At 45.2% G+C, this 20,816-nt stretch overlaps 2 protein-coding genes across 5 annotated transcripts in view; both read right to left on the bottom strand.

Annotated features, from left to right (window-relative positions):
- LOC118910400 (histone H2A type 1-H) overlaps positions 1-20,816 on the bottom strand; it is a 274,537-nt gene that overhangs the window by 181,515 nt on the left and 72,206 nt on the right. Inside the window, exon 2 of one of the 4 annotated variants that reach the window (XM_057494279.1) lies at positions 11,098-11,318. The exons of 1 other annotated variant lie outside the window; for it this stretch is intronic. The gene's annotated coding sequence lies outside the window, so the exon portion shown is untranslated. Of the gene's footprint in view, positions 1-11,097; positions 11,319-15,545; positions 15,683-20,816 lie in introns of those variants that run through there. 2 more of the 4 variants (XR_008994460.1, XM_057494280.1) reach the window with 2 other exon arrangements.
- On the bottom strand, positions 2,778-8,935 carry PRSS16 (serine protease 16). Its single transcript, XM_036882020.2, has 12 exons — positions 8,866-8,935; positions 8,631-8,791; positions 7,730-7,829; positions 7,455-7,584; positions 6,532-6,655; positions 6,212-6,289; positions 6,086-6,133; positions 5,373-5,663; positions 4,494-4,635; positions 3,407-3,586; positions 3,182-3,327; positions 2,778-3,069 (listed from the first exon to the last, which is right to left on the bottom strand). The coding sequence occupies exons 1-12, from the start codon at positions 8,933-8,935 to the stop codon at positions 3,001-3,003; spliced, it is 1,539 nt and encodes a 512-aa protein (XP_036737915.2). The 3' UTR covers positions 2,778-3,000.

Below are 20,816 nucleotides of genomic sequence, written 5' to 3' on the forward strand. Positions count from 1 at the left end.
ACAAGGAATCCAGATTGGTAAAGAAGAAGTTAAACTGTCACTATTTGCAGATGACATGATACTGTACATAAAAAACCCTAAAGACTCCACCCCAAAACTACTAGAACTGATATCGGAATACAGCAAAGTTGCAGGATACAAAATTAACACACAGAAATCTGTGGCTTTCCTATACACCAACAATGAACTAATAGAAAGTGAAATCAGGAAAACAATTCCATCCACAATAGCATCAAAAAGAATAAAATACCTAGGAATAAACCTAACCAAGGAAGTAAAAGACCTATACCCTGAAAACTACAAGACACTCTTAAGAGAAATTAAAGAGGACACTAACAAATGGAAACTCATCCCATGCTCCTGGCTAGGAAGAATTAATATCATCAAAATGGCCATCCTGCCCAAAGCAATATACAGATTCCATGCAATCCCTATCAAATTACCAACAGCTTTCTTCAATGAACTGGAACAAATAGTTCAAAAATTCATATGGAACCATCAAAGACCCCGAATAGCCAAAGCAATCCTGAGAAGGAAGAATAAAGTGGGCGGGATCTCGCTTCCCAAATTCACGCTCTACTACAAAGCCACAGTAATCAAGACAATTTGGTACTGGCACAAGAACAGAGCCACAGACCAGTGGAACAGAATAGAGACTCCAGACATTAACCCAAACATATATGGCCAATTAATATACGATAAAGGAGCCATGGACATACAATGGGGAAATGAGAGTCTCTTCAACAGATGGTGCTGGCAAAACTGGACAGCTACATGTAAGAGAATGAAACTGGATCACTGTCTAACCCCATACACAAAAGTAAATTTGAAATGGATCAAAGACCTGAATGTAAGTCATGAAACCATAAAACTCTTAGAAAAAACATAGGCAAAAATCTCATGGACATAAACATGAGTGACTTCTTCATGAACATATCTCCCCAGGCAAGGGAAACAAAAGCAAAAATGAACAAGTGGAACTATATCAAGCTAAAAAGCTTCTGTACAGCAAAGGACACCATCAATAGAACAAAAAGGTATCCTACAGTATGGGAGAATATACTCATAAATGACAGATCTGAAAAAGGATTGACATCCAAAATATATAAAGAGCTCATGCACCTCAACAAACAAAAAGCAAATAACACAATTAAGAAATGGGCAGAGGAGCTGAATAGACAGTTCTCTAAAGAAGAAATTCAGATGGCCAACAGACACATGAAAAGATGCTCCACATCACTTGCCATCAGAGAAATGCAAATTAAAACCACAATGAGATATCACCTCACACCAGTAAAGATTGCCTTCATCGAAAAGACAAACAACAACAAATGTTGGTGAGGTTGTGGAGAAAGGGGAACCCTCCTACACGGCTGGTGGGAATGTAAATTAGTTCAACCATTGTGGAAAGCCGTATGGAGGTTCCTCAAAATGCTCAAACTAGAAATACCATTTGACCCAGGAATTCCACTTCTAGGAATTTACCCTAAGAATGCAGCACTCAAGTTTGAAAAAGACGGATGCACCCCTATGTTTATCGCTGCACTATTTACAATAGCCAAGATATGGAAGAAACCTAAATGTCCATCAGTACATGAATGGATAAAGAAGATGTGGTACATATACACAATGGAATATTATTCAGCCATAAGAAAAAAACAGATCCTACCATTCTCAACAACATGGATGGAGCTAGAGGGTATTATGCTCAGTGAAATAAGCCAGGTGGAGAAAGAGAAGTACCAAATGATTTCACTCATATGTGGAGTATATAAACAAAGGAATGGAGCTAGAGGGTATTATGCTCAGTGAAATAAGCCAGGTGGAGAAAGAGAAGTACCAAATGATTTCACTCATATGTGGAGTATATGAACAAAGGAAAACTGAAGGAACAAAACAGCAGCAGAATCACAGAACCCAAGAATGGACTAACAGTTACCAAAGGGAAAGGGACTGGGGAGGATGGGTGGGAAAGGAGGGATAAGAGCGGGGAAAAACAAAGGGGGCATTACAATTAGCATGTATAGTGTGGGGGGGACACGGAGAGGGCTGTGCAACACAGAGAAGACAAGTAGTGATTTTACAGCATCTTACTATGCTGATGGACAGTGACTGTGAAGGGGTATGTGGGGGGGACTTGGTGAAGGGGGGAGCCTAGTAAACATAATGTTCTTCAAATAATTGTAGATTAATGATACCAAAATAAAAAAAAGATTAAATGACAGAAAGAAATAGAGAGGAAGAGCATCAGACTGAACAGATAAGAGTTTCAGGGAGATAGAGAGATTGCAAAGGCAACAAAGAAAGAAAGGGAAAGTCTGAAGAGAGTGAAATAGAGGCAGAGAGAATGAGAGAGAAAGTGACTAACTTGACACAGAGTCCAAGATTTAGAGACAGAAGCCAAGAGAGTGGAGATGGCTAAGGGCAGAGCAAAAGAGGAGAGTAGGCAGACACTGATTGAGAGACAGTGACAGACATAGATGGGACCAGAAAAATAAACAGAGAAAGACTAAGACTCATACAGAGAAATGAAGATATTCACAGAAACAGCAGAAGATTGAGAAATATAGAGACAGAGGCAAGACAGAGAGGAAGAGACTGAGGGAGAGGGGAACATTGAGAGAAACTGAGAAGCAAAGAGACAGGTCAGGGTCTCAGTTCCAGAGACATGCAGCAAGATGCCCAGCTCAGGAGCTGAGCAGAATCTGAGCCAGAATCTGATTAGCTGAGCATGAAGAGCCACATTTCTTTGAAATTTGACATTTAAAATACCAGTATTCACAATGAGAATAAGCATCCATTTATATTTACATAACTTTATCTGTAACAAAACACTTCTAGTCAGTAGTTGAGATGTTTGCAGAAACAAGTCAGTTATATGCAGAACAGATGCTGAATCCCAGTCCCTGGGAATTTCAAAGTAAGCTGCTTTCTCCTGTCTAATGAACGAATATGTCCAGGACTGAGGTGGCTGTGCAGGGTGTACTGAGGATATGGGGCTCAGATCCCACCCCTAACCTGGCTGTCCTTCGCCAGCCTAAGCCAGGTCTGCAGCTGCTGAAAGATGTTCTGTAGAGAGATGAGAATTTTGAAAGTCAGACCCTAGCACTGATAAGGTTATGAGTATGCAAATTAGTATGCAAATGACAATGCAAACCACCCAGAGCTTATTTTCTCTTACCTGCCGCCCTTGGCGGAGGCTGGGGGAGTCTGCTGGACGCTCAGGTGCCATGTCCAAGCAGTGGGAGGCACCAGGAATGAGAAGAGCTGACTTCGAGGGTCCCAAGACCTGTGTTACACTTAGTACATGCCAGGGGTCTATGTCCCCTGGAAATTAAGGAGAGAATGGTGTGTTGAGCTGGGGCTAGGTGGAAACTTAGGAGTCTGGTTCTAATGACATGCTCACCATTAACAAACAGCACTTGGGTGGCCCCTAGGGTCTGGCCACCATAGTAGGAGTTTGTCTGTGCCACAGCCTGGGCTATGGATGAGGCTGAGAGTCCAAACACCTGCTCACATAGCTCTAGGTGGGAAGGCAGTGCTGGGAGCTGGGAGAAAGGACATCTAGGGCCCTCACAGGTGACATCTATGGAAGGAAATATTTATAAGTGTGGGGCATACAGCCAACCCCCAATTCTCCTTTAATAATCATTTACAGAGCTCTCCCCCAGTGGTGACCAAGATACCTCCAGACCCTCCCTTCAATGAGTTCACAGTCCTGTCAGAGAGACTCCCCCCAGCCCCTGCCCCCTGACAGTGACAGCCAGATAAACAAACATATTTTTAGTCTAAGTATGTCTCATGCTATATTTGGGACACAGTTACATGAAAAAAAATGTTGTTTATCTGAAATTCAAATTTAACTGGACATCCTGCTTTATTTGGCAACCCTACCCTACAGTCACTGAGGAGCCATGGAAGTTTTGAACAGGAGAAGAACAAGTCATATTGCAAAAGCTCTCTCTGGATCCTTAAGGAAGCTGGGTTGTAAGGCTGAAAAGAAGGTCTAGACACCAAAGAGGGGGCTGGGAGGATGGGGGCATCTACCAAGACAGCAGAGGTGGGATAGAAAGGGGGTTGGGGTGAACTGGAGAAGTCCAAAATGAAGAGTAGGCAGGACTCAGTGATTGATAGGCTATGGAGATAATGGGGAGGAGACATGTAAAACACTGCTAGGGGTTCGAGGCTGGTGATTAGGGAGGGTGTCACCACCATTCCTGGGACAAGGACACAGATGAAGAGCAGATTGAAGGGGTGATTGCTCATGTTGGGGACTAAGTGTGTATGTGAGAAGGTATGTGAGGACCAAGTACACATGCACACTCTAGTACAGCTGTCTACTCTCAATCCCCACACCTGCAGGTTAAAAAATTCCAGCAGTCAAGTCAGTTGTCCTGTGAAAATGAAAATGAATCCGGATTACCTATGACATGGGTTGTATGGGCATAGCACATAAGGTATGTTCTAAGGGTGATGTTGGGCCAGTCACTCACAGAAGCCAAACTCAGTACAAGTTTGGTACAACCACTGCCGATCACCCACGCCGGACTCTTGGGGTTCTGTGACCCTCAGCTGTGACACTGTCTCTGCTCGGGAAAAGCTTAAACACTTCTGGCCCAGACTGTGGATGACAACCTAGGGGACAATATGCATATATACATACACATACATACGTACCTATACACACACACACACATAAATTCCTTTCCTCCCCCCAACAAGCCAGGTCTAGAAGCAGAGGGCCCTACAAGTGAACTGTCAGAAGTCAGAAGAGTGAATTCCAGAGTTCTCGAACTGTTGGAGGTCACAGGGAGTGTAGAGATTAAGGTACCAGATGACTGTGAGACCTTGGACAGGTGATAACCCCTTGGACCTCATTTTCCTCACCTATAAATTGGGATAATAAAACCAATCTCCTAAAACTATAGTGAGAAGTCAATTAAGTAAGATATGTAAAGCGCTTCACACAGCGTTTGGTCCAGACAGTGGTTAGTGTGTTTCTAAGGATACCGGTATCTCGGAGAACTCTGTTCCCAGGGCTACATTTCTTCACTCATTTTATAAATACTAATTGAGCACCTGCTATGTGAGACACTGTTGCAGGCCCTGGGAAGATAGAACAAGACAGGTAAAACAGCTAATTGTCATAGTCGCTAACATTTGCATACTGTGTGCCAGGCTCCTGCTGAGTGCTCTACATGCCCCACTTCATTTCTTGACACTCACACCTTGCCTGTGAGGTGTCATCCCCATTTTACAGATTGGGAAATTAAGGCTCAGAAAGGGTTCACGCTTGCCCAAGATCACAGAGCAGAGGTGGAACTGGAACCCTTGCAGGCGGACTCTTCCAGAAGATGCTCAGAGGTGCTCACCTGCACGGCACGTCTCAGCCCGCGGTAGGGAGTGGAGCGACTGCAGTTGCTCCCGCCCCCGAGGAGGAGTCCGCAGAGCTGTCGCACACTTAGCGGCGCGCCAGTCTGTCCGTCGTACTGCACTGCACCTCCCACCAGCGCCTGCAGCGCCCCCAACATTTCTGCCTGGTCCTCAGCGCGGTTCAGGGACCCGCAGGCGACCAAGTCCGCCCGCAGCGCTGCCTGAGTCGCCCTGCCGGCGCGTAGCCGCCGCTCCACCTCCGCGAAAGCTGCAGATGCCGCCTCCCGGCACTGCGGGGAACAAGAGGCAGGCCTGGGCCTCGGCTTTACCTTCTCCAGGGGTCTTCCTGGAGCTCCCCGCCTACGGGATCAAACTCCTCCTCGAGCGGTCGAAACTGGCTTCACCCACTTCCGGTTCCTCTTGTGGGTAGCCTCTCCCAGGCCTCACCCCACAGTGAGTCTCAGCTCACTGAGAGGGTTGTCGGTCCCCAGGCCACGCCCCTCCTCAGCCTCGCCCCTGTTGGGACGCTTCCCTTTCTGGGAGAGCCACCGCATACTCAGTTCCCACCTTCATCCCAAATCCTCCCGCTACCTGTAGCTCAGAACTTCATCAGACCCCGCTACCTTGTAGGCTTCACTCTTTTTCTTTGACTCCCAACTTCCAAGGCCTACTCTCTCTCCCTATCATCCTCGGAGTAGGCTCCATTTCCTACCTCCGCGGATCCGCCAATCGCCACGCTCATTAGACTTCTGGACACCACCTATAGTCGGGCCGTAGGAGAAGGTATCAGGGACTCCCATGGCGGGGACCCTTCTCCTCCCGCACCCGCCATTCTTACCTGATTGTACTCGGAGAAATCCAGCACCGCCTGCACCGGGGCGGAAGAGGCGACGGAAGCGAAAATGAGGTGGGGGTACTAAAGGAGAAACGTGGGGTTTGAGGAACTGGGTCCCCATACTCCCTGCCCCTATGTCACTCACCAGGGTGGTTTTAAGCAAGTTCCCACCCTCTGTACACTCGACTCTTTGGAAAGTTCTTCTGGGGGAAAGGAGGATGTGGGGGAAGGGAATGTACTGGTAAGGTATTCCTATTATCTGAGGTGGGAGCCCCGGAGTCCAAGTTTCCTCTTCCCAGCTGGCCCAGAGGAGTGCCCGGGACCTTTAGCCTGGCCCAGGCGGCCAGGGACCCGGCGTAGGAGCCTCCAAAGCAGATCCAGGAGCTGGAGAAGGAGACGTTGAAGAGGCGAGCGAGTGCGAGGCGGGCAGAGACCACGTCAGCCAGCCTGGGGTCAGAGGGGAGGCTCAGTCAGTCCTCAACGCTGAGAATCCCTGAAGATTCTCCCTCTACATAGGCGGTGATCCAGAGACTCGAGTGTGGATAGTCTGGCGAGAACCAAGGCTCTTTTCTCATGATCATTTCTGAGGGCTCCCTTCCCTGGTACATTTCCACATGTACAGGTAGGCCAGAGGAGACCTCCAAGCTGCTTCCCTTCTGGACTAGATGGTAGAGGGAAATCTCCAAGGTTTCCAGTTTCCAGGTTAGATGGAAACCTGGCAAATATAAGGGAGAGGTTGGGAGCAGAAAAGGAGAGCTACTCAGGAAGAGGAGGGGCCCTAGGCTGAATGGGTTAGAAGGCACTGAAAGAGGAGACACAATTGGAAAAAGAGAGAGGATATGTCTCACATTCTCTTCTATCGTTTATTCTTTCTTTCCCAACCTTCTGAAATGGTTTTCAGTTAGTGCCATCCTACTGCAGTTAGAAACTGATTTAGCTTGTGAAAAGATTGAAAGATAAACATGGAGGCAAAGAGACCTTTGTAATCTAGGTAACAGATGCCTTAGTCTGGACCAGCAGGCCATAGAGGGACAGAAAGAGATGAGAGTACACTGTAAGAGAAAGAACGACATAGGGAGGACAGAGACCCAGAGATGGAGAAAGAATAAGACACTGAAAGATGGAAGGAAACCTGGAACCCAGAGGTCACCTTTGGACAGTGGAGTAAGACACACTGATCCAAAGATGCCGAGACACAGACATTCTCAGTTGTGTGACTCCAAACACTTTCCTTCCCCCAACTTACGCATGGCGGCTGGACAAGAAGCGGAGCTGAGCCATGTCCAGGCCCCTGGCAGGTACACTCAGACCATAAAATCTGTGTTCCAAGCCTATCACAAGAGCCCCCCATGCTGGGGCCAGGGCTGCAGGATGCCCTGTGAAGAGTATGCAGGGTGAGGGTAAGGGGTGAGCTGGTTTTAAGCCCTGGCTTCCATCAAGGCTTATAACTACAACATGCATCTCCTCTTCCTGGCCCCCACCAGTTTCTCAGCTATGTCTTTTTCCACCCTTGTTTCTTACCTCTCATCACTGAGCCAGGTCCAAGGCTGCCCTCACCACCTAGATGCAGGAATACAGGTCCATCCTGGCTGGTCCAGTGTTGGTCATTTGCCCAGTACCTCTAAGAGTTGGGAAAGAAGAAATGGGATTGTGAAAATTCTGACATAGTATTTTTCCTTTTGGTTCCAGCCTCTTTCCTTTATGGATCTTTCTTTATATACTTAGTAGTATGTGAAATAAGCTTGCTTATTTACATGTTCATTTCTCTTCTGTTTGTTTTGTCATCTAGAATATAAGGTGTACAATAGAGAGCAGATAGTTTTGTTATGTTTTCACTCTTATATCCTTAGGGTCAAGGATAGTGGCTAGCACATTGCAGACACTTGCTATACATTGAAATAATAATTATAGAATGAGTAATAAATGCAGGTGGATTTAGGAATAGGGCTCAGGTAGGCTGGCCTTTGGAAACTATAGAGCAGTTATGAAAAATGGTGAATTTGTCCATTTATTCAATAGATATCTTCAAGTGCCTGTTGTGAGCCAGGTCTTATTCCAAAGCTGGTCCAAATACCTGCTACATATTGAAACTTGGTGGTGGTTTTAGTGTTCAATGCAAAGGACAGAGAGAAGGAGACTGAGGGGCAGTGAAAGAGTGAGAGTGAATGCCAGAGAGAAGGAAAGACTGAGGGACAAAGAAAGTGGGAGGCTAAAAAGAAGGCAGGAAGATAAGGGGATAGAGGACAAGTCTAAGAAACAGGCGCTAGACTAAAGCACCATCAGGGATACTGGCAGCAGGCAGAAGATGAGACAGGTGCACAGAGATGGGAGGTGAAGTGTTGAGACAGGGGAGACAGCAAAGACAGTGGGAAAGTGAGGAAGGGGCTGCGTAGGCGGTGAGCTCCCCCTCTTCTGGCCTCACCTGCAGGAAAGATCGTCTGTCAGACGCGTTGAAGGGATCCAGTGGCTGCTCCAGCCACCCTTGTTTTGGGATGGCCACTGTACCTGGGCTCAGGCCCAGGCCCAGGCTAGAGCTCTCCTGAAACCTTTGAATATGCTCACCCAGGCGCCTAAGAAGGGAGGCTGTGGGACACAAAAGGGAAGGAGTCAGGCCAGACCACATGGGAACCCCTGCCTGACCCTCAGCCTCCTCCTACCTGGAGCTGAAGACCCCCAAACGGAAACCAGGAGCACAAGGCCCAGCCACTGGGCAGGCCAGATGGCCATGCTGTCTAGTCCTGCACAAGAGCTCTGGGTGCTTGTCCTCCCCACTCACTAAGGACTTTATCATATCTCTAGGGCTGGGCTTTAAATTGATAGTCTTTCATCAAGAGCTCAGGTTTCTGTTCAGATGCCTCTCCTGGGACAGGTCAAGCGTCTGTAGGAACCACTGAAGCAGGGCAGGGACGCCAGAATCTGTCTACAGAGGTCTGCTGATGTGGCACCTGAATATCCAATTTCTCTCTTCCTTCTGTACCTCTGTATGCCTCAGTCTCCCCTCTACCCCTTAGTCTTCCCCCTCTTTACCCCAGATTCCCCCTTCGTGTGCCCTAGTCCATTTTCTGTCTTCAGTCGCCACCTCAGGACTGCCTCTTACCCACTTACTCTGTATTGTATCTCTGCCCCTCAGCATTATCTTCAGTTGGCCTCAGTTGCCCCAACACTCTGTCTCTCCCTGTCTTTGTTCCTTAGTCCCCTGTCTCTCTTCCGATCTTCTCTACTTCAGTTTGTCTCTCTGTGCCTGAGTCTCACCCTGTCTACTCTCTAGTCTCCCCACTTTCTGCTCATCACAGCCCCGCAACTCCTGTGACCCCCAATCTTACCACTCTCCTTATTTTTTGTGGTTCTTTGAACATCCAGACTTGTTCCTGCCTCAGAATGCTTATCCTTGCTGTCTCTGCTCTGGATTGCTGCTTCTCCACAAATGCACATGGCTTGCTCCTTTACCTGAATAGATCTCTATTCAAATGCCATCTGTTCAGAGGTCTTTCATGGTCATCTTTTTAAAAATTGCCAAAGCTGCAGTCCTCCTCTATTCCTTTTCCTGCTTTATTCTTCTTCATAATACTTATCACTATTGGAAATACTATACATATTTTATTTATCTATATAGTTTATCTGTTTCCAAGGCTAGAAAGGAAGGTCCAGGAATTTTCACCTCTTTTGTTTATTGCTAAATGTCTAGTTCCTACAACATCATGGACAATCAATAAATATTTGTTGAGTGAATGAATAACCCATCAAGTAATATTTCTGGTTCTAATTAAAAATATATCCAGAATCTGACAATTTTTCACCACCTCCAGTGCTATCACCTTACTCTGAGCTACCATCATCTCTGACTTGGAATATCACAGAAGCCTCTTAGCTGGTCTCTCTGCTTCTGATTTATTCTCCACTCGGCAAATACATCCTAGTGAATATAAACTCAATCATTCCACTCCTTGGTTCAAAACATTTCCCTGGTTCCCCATCTTACTCAATAGTCTTTGAAGTTCCATGTGATCTGGCCCCCTGTTACCTGCTTGATTTCATCTCCTACCCTTCACTCCTTGGTTCACTGCTCCAGCAACATTGGATTACCTTATATTTCATAAGCCTTTCAACTCCACTTCTTCCTCAGAATCTTTGCTCTCACTGGGATGCTTTTTCTCCAAATAAACAAATCTTTTCTTATTTCTTATAGTTCCCTAGTCATATTTCACCTTACCAGATAGGTTTTACCTGATCACTCTTATAAAAAAGCACAACCTCTGATACTCTCAGTCCCCTGACCCTTGTATTGTCAGTCCCTGATTATGATAATGTTTTTGCATTTCTATCCCAAACTTTTCCCCAGGAAACAAGTTCATTGTGGCAGGAATTTCATCTTTTGTTCACTGCTTCATCCATAACACCCAAACCACTTCAAAGCAGTTGGTAGGTGCTTGATAGATATATAATGAGTAGAAGGTGATATATGGTGAATTAATCAATTCATCAATTAATTTTGAGGTCAGAAAAGGATTTCCTAAGAACGCAGCATTAGAATTGAGGTAAGAATGAGGAGCTGGAAGGAGCATGAAGTGATCTGGGGTTAGAGGGTTCCTGGCCCAAGCAACAGCAAATGCAAAGACTATGAGTTGCATACCTGCCTGGCACCTTCAAGGAAAATCAACCAAGTCAGTGAAGCTGCAGGAGACTGAAGGAACTCGAATTAGATGAGAAATGTGATGAGCAGCAGAGTCAAGCCTACTGGCAGGCCAAAAAAAGGCTTTGGATTTTATTTAAAATTGGTATGTCATTACAGGAAGCCTTTTGAAAATTAGTCTATTGGTACATTTATTAATTTCTTTTTCAGTAAATATCAATTTGCTCAGTTGTTTTAATTGCTAGACTGGAAAGATAGGGATCTGCACTCCAGCTCAAAAATAAGAAGACAAATAGCCCATTTAAAATGGGCAAAGGATTTGAAGAGGCATTTCTCCTAAGAAGATATACCACTGGCCAATGAAAAGATGTTCAACATCAAAATCTCACTTATCTGAGAGAAGGTGACACTCCAGAAACAAGCATGCCTCCAATATGAATCCCACTACATCTTCATCTTCTCCCTGGTTTTGCTTCAGACCTGTAGCAGGGAATCCAGAAACAAGACTCAATTCATTTTTGTTCAGGATGGTTAAAATGAGCAAGCAAAGAAATAAAAACACTAGGTGCCAGGAGCCATGCTACTCAAGCTGTGTAGCGAAGCTCAGGCTGGAGGAAGACCCCTGCAAAGCCTTCGCAGCTGGCTCCCTCTATTACCCACCTTGATTTTGTTATTCTCCATTATACTATTGGCTTTGTTTTTACTTGCATTGTTGCCAAAGACTAAGCTAACCTTTGCTAAGCAGCATGGAAAGGATGAGAACATAAACTTCCCAAAAGCTTTTCAGGACAGTGCTCCTGAAGAATAGAACACGCAGGGCCAAATGGTGATCTTAGCATAAAGTACCAAAACCTGCTGTTAGTCAAACATTGACCACCCCATTTCCACTGAGAATGCCCCCCTTGTTTACAATGCTAGTGAAACTAGTGATGGAAAGTTTTCTAGAAATCAAGTTATGAGAGAATGTTGAATGGAATAACCCTGTTGACACTTAATTAATCATCTCATGTTTTCTTCCCTCTACTACTTCTATAGTTTGTTTTTCTTCTTTCCTAATTACAGTCCTTTACTAGAATTTGTGCCTCGTACGTGAAATTACCAAGTACCATAATTTTCCAGGAAGTAAAGATACCTCAAAACAAGTGCTGGGTATAGAAGCCATGGAGCATAAATCTGCAAAGAAGTGAAAAAGTAACCTTTTCAAAGAATATTACTTCTCTCTCACTTACCAGCTTTACATCTCCCTGTATGGCCCGTAAGATGGCTGGTTAGCCAGAGATGGGTAAGATTCCTCAAGGGAGGAACAACCTAAGACAGACACAGTCGCAGGGGGGCCATCAGGTGAGAAAAAGGGGGCCAACAGAGGTGAGGCTTAGAACCTCACCCCCCCAGTTTTGAGAGAAATCTTCTACACCTGTGGATGTTTTGTTGCCCTTGCTCAGCTTGGATTAAGACCTGGTCTGTAGGCACAAAACTTGATCATCTACAGACCTGCCTTCTTACAGTTCTAAATCATGCTTTCTATCTATATCTTGCATTTACCTACTACATTAACATTTTATTAGATTCACATATAAAGTATAAAAATCAAATGAATAATCATACATTATATTTGACGTGATTGTTTATAGTTTAAGGTTTATAGTTAAAACAGAAACAGTTTCTATGATATGAATGCTCTTGCATTGTTCACCATGTAAGAACTTGTTTAGTCCCTGCAGTAGTGGAGTCTTGGAGACCTGTGTAGCATATGTCAAGGAGATTTTGGTATCCACATAGAAGAAAGAAAAATGTAGATAAAAAGGGGAAATTTAGTTTGCTGCCTACTGTGCCCTATAAAGGAGTATAAGATGAAGATATAAGTTTATGATTTTAAATTGATTATAAATTTATTAAAGCCTCTAAGAATATTTTTGTGGGAAAGAATCCTAGCTAACTGTGGCACTAGGTGACCTGTATTTCACCCTGAGCTGATAGACTCCATAGTCGCTGCTACATACTGCATGCTCCTACAGTCACATGCACTACTTAGAAACTGCATTGCATAGAAACATAAAACACAATAGAGTACATGTTAATAAGAAAAGTTTCAGTCAAAGAACAGAAAAACAATCACCTGTCTAACACTTGACCAACCATGAATATATTAGAAAGGAAAAGAAAGAAAAAAGCTTGACTATACTTATTAACCAACTGCCTATACTAATGAATCATCAGAACAATAAAAAATAATCATATCCTTGTGCAAAATGGTATAAATAAAGCTGTCATCGACACTTTGTCGAGAGACCAGCTCCATCTGATTCCGTGTCCTGTCTCTCCACGCGCCGACTCCGTCTCATCCTTTTGGGCTTCACACCCCCCCGCTGGAGCTGGACTCCGGCAACTAGGTGCAGCCTCAATTGTGGGCACTTGGGTAACATCTATCAAAGCCATCAATTCACGTATGCACAAGAAACTAAAAACAATGAAATCTATTGGGAGGGTAGGAGACTGGGCATAGCGGAATTCAGTGACAAGGGATGCTCACTGCATGCTTTTAAAAAATATATTGTGACTTCATTTCCTATTAAAAAATACAGAATTTAAGAATATACTATAAAAGTACAGTAAAGGAGGAGCTAAGAAAGAAATGCTGGGCTCACATGAATCCACCTCCTTTGAAATGGTCACCAAGCAGTACTGAGGTTTCTCAGGTGACAACGATTCACACAAATACAATTTGAGTTCTCTCTGGAAACCTGATGCAAACCCATAGGAAGGCTCCAACTGCAAGCCTGGCCATGCGCAGGCCTAGATAAGAGAACTGAAACTGTCAAGAAAAATCACTGAAAGAAGGGTCCTGTGGTGGGCTCGTTCTTCAGGCACGAAACTGGATGTTCCCATTGTGGGTATTGCCTGTGACTCTTGTTTCAATGGTCATACTCACCATGTGCCCTGTAGGAGAAGCAGAAATTTCCATGGATTCCCCAGTTAGAACCCACAGGTTTGTAAAAACCTATGGTTCCTTTATCAAGTTCATTAGTATGGCTCAGAACCAAAGGTTTGTTTGTTTGAATGAAGCTTGATCATTTTATTAAGACAGGAGTGGGAGGCAGGAAAGAATTTTGGCCTTCAATGCCATCCACAGGAAAGATGCTAATGGAGTTAATATTTTCAAAGAAAATACAAGCCTGTAGAATGGCTGGGTAGTTCAGCTGGGCTAGAGCATGGTCATAACCACAGGTTGCAGGTTTGTTTCAAGTACCAGCCTCTTCTCTCTGGTTTTGTTTCCTCTGAACTGTTCTTGTCAGAAGTTATCTCTCAGTCTTGGCTGTAAAAGCAGGGGCTAAGTTAACGATGCTCTAGGAAGCCTTAAATCAGTCCCCTAGATTTTTCCCCCCTTTTTAACCCATTCACAATCCAAATGACCCATCCATCTTAGAGCAGGACAGGTAGTGGTTCATTCTTTTAAATTCTCAGTGCTCTGTACAGCACCATTGGTGAACTGCAAAAGGGGTTATAAACTATTCACAAAATCCACCCACAAATTAAGGGTACTATTTCCACATAACCTTGGTTTACTCCCAGAGCCTTGTGCCCTCTCCTAAATTAATTGTAATGTGCACATGTATTTTTTTTGCAAGAAAGTAGAGTATAGGAAGCTTAAAGTAATTTTAAGCATAAAAATTATATCTGTGGGGAAAGTGAAGTTTGAGGAGGAAACAATGACATAAGATTAAGGGCTGTAAATAAGTACTTGTTCATGCAATTTTTTTTCATGAATAATGCTTATATCAACTTATTTAGAATTTATATTTGATATATCAAGAATGATGCAACAGTTTCATTTTTATATGGTAAATAATTACAATACAAAGAAAAACAACTATTTAAACTCATGATAAAAATTAATTAATTATCGAAAAATGTACCAGGGGTGCATAGTTTTAAAACTTAGGGAAGCTAACAAAATTTTGAAGGCTAAAGGCTCAAACTTGGCCAAGTATAGAATGACTGAGCTCTGTTCTTTTCTCAGCATTTGTTTGATTCTTATTCATATTGGAAACATTCTCCATGCCCAATGTTAAGAGGCTCCACTCAGACCAAATCTTTCAATGTGTCCTTGCCTGGAATGTTTGGAGGTCTGCATAGCTGCCTGGGCAACTCAAAGCATTGGTCTGGTGACCAGCTGAGTGACACATCCTTCTTACCCTCAGGATAGAAATTGGAAGAACTTGTAAGTGGCCAGAAAATCTAGAACACTCGAGGGTGCCACTGTTATTCCAAAAATGGTGAAGATCCCTATTTCCATTTGAAATGGTCTTGGCCTGCGTGGCCACCCAACTGGAGGTAGGCGGGACGCTGAGTTGGCTGGGAAATTCTCCAGGAGGAAGAGCCACCCATCCAGGATCTTTGCGAGGGCCAGGATTTACTTGTCTGCTCCAACACACACACACACACACACACACACACACACACACACACACACACACACACACACACACACAAACACACACCACACCTGCACCTACTAAACCCTGTTTGCACGCTGTCCTTGTTCCGCGTCTAAAAAGAAGTGCGCGCCAAGCTTGTTGAACTTGAGAATGCTTGGGCTACGGGAGGCGCAGCGAGTGAGCCCCTAGAGAATGAAGCGCGCGGTGAGAGGAAGATTACTGTAGAAGCTGGCTAAGGAAGTCCTTGGAATTCTTCCTGGAGCTCCAGCGGCGGGAACTGGGCGAGAAAGTCCTTTTTGGATGATGGAGATCTTTGAGCTGTTACCGGAGCCCATCTTTCTCCACCATTCTCCCACCCCAACCACACGCTCCACCAGTAAGGAGATGAATTGAGTTGAAAATAACTTTCTGGAAAGAAGGGAAAAAAATTGAAACTCCTGATGACATCCGACTGACACCCAGAGGGTTTTCGTGCTACACTTAACCATTAGCAGAAATGATCTGTACATCTTTTCCCCATCTGTCAAATTAAAACACTGAAAACCTACCATGCTGTGGGGGCACCTGGGGTACCAGAGGAATGAAGACAGCACAGTCCTCGACTTCATAGAGAAGGAAGATAAACACAAGTAGTTAGTTATAATAAAACCTCAAAGTGAAGCAGAAGGCATTCACACAGCTGGGAGTTTTCCAGGGAGCAGAGAAGGGACATCTTCTCAGTTCTTGGGCACCACACGGCAGACGTGCCAAAGACTTCATTACCCGCCGAATGTAAGCCAATCCAGCTGCACCCAGCCGGGACCAAACTCACTCCACAAACTGGAGGGTCAGTTTCATAATCTGCCCATTCGGAAGTAAAGCTCGGAATGACCAGCTTCTCCTTGCAGACCTATCCCTGGGTCAGAAGAAGGAAGCTCTTCCTGTGAACGCTTTTTGGTGTTTTCTCAAGGACGAACTGACAAGTTTCAGAAAGTCATATTTTCCACCGAAGAGGCGAAAGTTCATTTCTTTCGGAAGCAATTTGCGCCTTGTCTGCTCGCAGGAGTGCAGAAAGGAGGAATGGAAAACAAGAAGAGAAGCTTGGAGAAACAAACTTGGTCGTGGTTAAAACCAGCGGAACGATAGTCTCTTTTGGAAAAAGGAAGAAAGGTTTCCTTTAAACACAAAAATGTCAAGAAACTTTTCACTTTTTCAAGAAAAAAAAGAATAGTGCCACGAGCAGTTAGCTCAGTTGATTAGAGCGTGGTGATAATGACGCCAAGATTGATGGTTCCGTTCAGTTTCCCCTATGGGACGTGAGAGGTTTTTGTTTTTTTTTAACTATAATAAAAATTCCTTTTACTTCAATCACCCTACGCATTGGAAATAAACTTTCCGGGGTAAAACTGGAGTTAAATGTTGACATCATTTCTTAATCCTCAGCAGTGAAACCTACTTTCTTGGTTCCCCTCTCCAAAGGGGGACAGAAAGAAAAAGAATTAGCTTGTGGAAAAAGTGGCAAAAGATTTCAGATCGAAATTTTAGTAAAGAAAATGAGGGTACCAGAGTAGAGGTGGTATAGAAGGTGATGTGTGTGTCTGATGGCCCCTGTCCATCTGAGTGCCATGGATTCCTCATCTCTTTCCCAGAGTCCAGTCCACCAGGTCTCCTTGTGGCCATTACATGTTTCATGTAACTGCTCATCCTTTGCACTGACTTTCAACATTGTTGGCATTGATATTTCTTGTTGTTAAAAATAACCACAACTGGACAAATTGCATATTTCCTTTCCTTTTTTTTTCTTTTTTTTTAAGCAGTAAGCTTCCACCAGGATTTCTGTCCATGAGGACAGATTTTTTTTTTTCTCCTTCTGGATCTCCAGAACCACGAACAATTCTGAACACAAAGTAAGCATTCAGAAATATTTGTGGACAGTGAATGTATGAAGTCTTGCCATCAAAGTATCTTTTCAAACGTTGTGATTTTGTTTGCTGAATCTCATCATTTCACCTATATAAAGGAACCAACGCTTACCAAAGTCACCATTTATGACAAAACAATGTGGTTGTAAAGGCCACATTATTTTGTAGAATATGTAAGAATTTCAGAAATGAAAAATTAATGATAAATATAATCCCAATAGAAATGAAATTCAGATTTGATAAAGAGACATTTGAAATACAAGGCCAAATTTCATTTAAGGAGAGAACTATGTTGGTAAGGTACAGTCCTTTGGAGAGAGCCAATGGCTGGCATTTTTGTGGGGAGAAGGCTTAGGGAAGTGAGGACTGTCAGATACTAAGTGGGTTGACATAATTTATGGAAGCCTAGTTATTTGAGAGAAACTGCTTTCATTTGGTTGGCACTCATAGGCCTGTTTATTTGAAGTGAGTCCATCTGTGACTGGCTCACTTTCAGAAAGCAGGGCTGGAGAGAGGGGCGGAAGATGGTGGCGTGAGTAGAGCAGCAGCAATCTCCTCCCAAAACCACATATATCTATGAAAATATAACAAAGACAACCCTTCCTAGAATAAAGACCAGAGGACACAGGACAATATCCAGACCACATCCGCACCTGAGAGAACACAGCGCCTCGCGAAGGGGGTAAGATACAAGCCCCGGCCCGGCGGGAGCCGAGCGCCCATCCCCCCAACTTCCGGCGGGAGAAGAATAGGCAGAGTGGGAGGGAGATGGAGCCCAGGACTGCCGAACACCCAGCCCCAGCCATCCGGGCCCAGACACAGTACGTGCCCAGGGGGCCCTGGATACTAGGAAAACAGGGCAGCAAGAACAGTGAGCAGGCACCGGAGGCCGGGCGCCGGAGGACATAAGAAAAGCGCGCGACCAATTTTTTTTTTTTTTTGCTGCTTTGTTTTGGCGAGCGCTTTTTGGAACTCTTAAAGGGATAGGGATCCCAATACTAGGGAAACAGGAAAGCAAGAACAGTGAGCGGGCACCGGTGGCCTGGCGCAGGAGGACACCAGAAAAGCGAGCGCCCATTTTTTTTTTTTCTGTTTTGTTTTGGCAAGCGCTTTTTGGAAGTCTTAAAGGGATAGGGACCCCAATACTAGGGAAACAGGGCAGCAAGACTGGTGAGCAGAGGCCTGAGGCTGGCACCGGAGAATAAAGAAAAACAAGCGGCCACCGTTTTTTTTTTGTTTTTTTTTTAATTAAAAAATTTTTTTCATTTTTTTTTTTTTCTGGTGGTCGTTGTTTTGTTTTGGCGGGTGCTTTCTGAAAGTCTTAAAGGGGCAGGGAGGGACACTTAATCCAGAGGTAAGGAATCCGGGGATCTCTGAGCACCCTAACCCCTAGGCTGCAGGGAGCAGGGAGGCCCCTTACAGAGATAAATAGCCTCCTAGCCGCTCCCGCTCAAAGGCGACTCCACCACTTTGGAGTAGCTGCCTGAGCAAGGCCACGCCCACAGCAACAGCGGAGGTAAACTCCATAGCAGCTGGGCAGGAAGCAGAAACCCTGTCTGCGTGCAGCTGCCCAGCACAAGCCTGTAGGGGCCGGCCTATGGCCGAGGCTGAGTCCCACTATGGCTGAACACCGCCCTTCCACTCTAGCTGACCAATGCCCTAAGATGGCGCCCGCTTCCTGGGCGCCACCCTGCCTGGTTTGGTGGCATTAGCATAAGGAAGTTGCTCCTATAGGCTTGCCCCATGCTTCCGCGCTCGTGCTCAGCTCATGCAGAAGGCATGCTAACAATCAGCTTAAAGGTCACGCATGATCTTGATCACCATAGGCCAGCTTCCTTTATATAAGGCGTAAGCAGGAAAGAGAAGCACTCTCTCTCACTCACTCTCACCCCCTCTTTCTCTCCTCTCATTCTTCGTCTCACTCGCTCCCTCCGGCTGTTGCTTCTTCTCACTCATTTTCTCCCGGCCTTCCAAGCAACAATAAACAACTGAAGTGAACCAGGTCTGTGTATGTATCGCTGTCGTCACCGCCACAAGGGGCGAATGCGGTATCTGGTGCCAAAACCCGGGAGTTTTTCTCCAACCACCCAGAGGAGAAACTGGCGGACATGGACGCCATAGAGCTTCTTACCCTGAAGCAGTACCTGTGGACCCCATTCGGAAGGATTGCTCGGGAAGGCGCCTCAGAGGAGAAGGGTGAGTGGACCAACGAGCAAAGCAAAAGTAGAAGTAGGAAAGGAGATAGCAAGCGGCTGTGGTGGGGATTTCTGTTTAGTCTGTCCATCATAGTGTTCTTTGTTGTACTGTTGTTTTGTCAAAAATGTTATGAAAAGTTAGGGCGCCAGTGAAAGTTCGTGGGATAGCGACGAAGCAAGGAAAGTTCGCGGGTAGCGACGAATGCAGGTTAGCGATAAGAGTACCCTTTACCCATAAACTTAGGAGTAGCCTTTTATCCTTTAATCGCTAACATGGGATCTGAAGTGTCTAGAATTAGAGTAGAAGAGCCTTTGAGAGCACTCCTGAGGGCCAACAGAACCTCATTAAAAACAAAAACCGCAAGGGCTTTCCTCCACACGGTGGAGAAGCATGCTCCGTGGTTCCTAGATGCAGGAAGAATCACTACCCCCGTGTCGGAAAAGTTAGGCGAGGATCTGCACAATGCAGATCGCAGGGAGCCGCTCCCAGCTGGGATGCTCCCCATATGGGGGCTGGTTAAGAGCTGCCTAAAGGAGAATAAACCTAGTTGTAGAGAAGCCATAAGGGAGGGAGAGGAGATTCTTGAGGAAGTGAAAGAGGAAAGAGCCTCTGCGAGAGCATCTGAAAGAGGATATACACAGTGGGGGTCCTCTGATGAGGAAGAGGACCAAGAATTATCAGGAGAAGAGTTAGAGGCTAGGGCTGCTCAGAGAGGACATCGGCCCACATTGTACCCCTCACTGAGCCAACTGAGAATAAGCAGAGAGGAAGGAGAGACTAGCTCAGCCCCTCTCCCCAATAAGAGCAGTAAGGTAGAAGAGATTGTGCCAACCTCCCCAAATTATTCATTTTGCTCTCCAACCTATAGAACAGAGCCACCCCTTTACCAGAGTTACTCATATTGTGGTGGCCAGGGGTGCCAAGAACAATTGGGCAAGAATAGATGGAGGGAATGGCTAACCATGGAGGGGAATGCAGCCTTCCCAGTAATAGAAGATCCAAACACCCAGCAAAGATACCATCAAGCCCTAGATTTTAAGCTTGTTAAAAGCCTAAAGGAAGCTGCCACCACCTATGGAGTGCAAACAGCGTTCACTGTGGCCATAGTGGAGTCATTAGCCACTCAGAATCTAACACCAGATGATTGGGCTAATGTAGCCAGAGCATGCCTTACTGGAGGTCAATACCTGCTATTTAAAACTGCGTGGGCAGAGCTTTCTCAAGACACTGCCCAGCGCAACGCTGCCGCAGGGAACAATCAGTGGAACCTAGAGATGCTAATGGGCACAGGACCTTACTTAGGACAGCATAATCAGATAAATTACCTGCCTGCTGTGTATATGCAAATTGCTACAGCAGCTGTCAAGGCCTGGAAAACACTCCAGGGCATTGGTGATTTACAGGGTCAATTATCTAAAGTACTCCAAGGACCAAATGAGCCCTAT

This window comes from Manis pentadactyla, chromosome 16 (assembly GCF_030020395.1).
Source record: "Manis pentadactyla isolate mManPen7 chromosome 16, mManPen7.hap1, whole genome shotgun sequence".
In the NCBI taxonomy this organism is placed as follows: Eukaryota; Metazoa; Chordata; class Mammalia; order Pholidota; family Manidae; genus Manis; species Manis pentadactyla.

Bases quoted from the DNA above. Each gene is read 5' to 3' on its own strand.
- PRSS16 (XM_036882020.2), bottom strand. From the start codon at position 8,935: ATGGCCATCTGGCCTGCCCAGTGGCTGGGCCTTGTGCTCCTGGTTTCC. The intron at 8,792-8,865 runs GTAGGAGGAGGC...TGTGTCCCACAG, and splicing joins TTGGGGGTCTTCAGCTCCAG to CCTCCCTTCTTAGGCGCCTG. The intron at 6,290-6,531 runs GTCCCGGGCACT...TTTCTCCTTTAG, and splicing joins CCGCCTGGGCCAGGCTAAAG to TACCCCCACCTCATTTTCGC.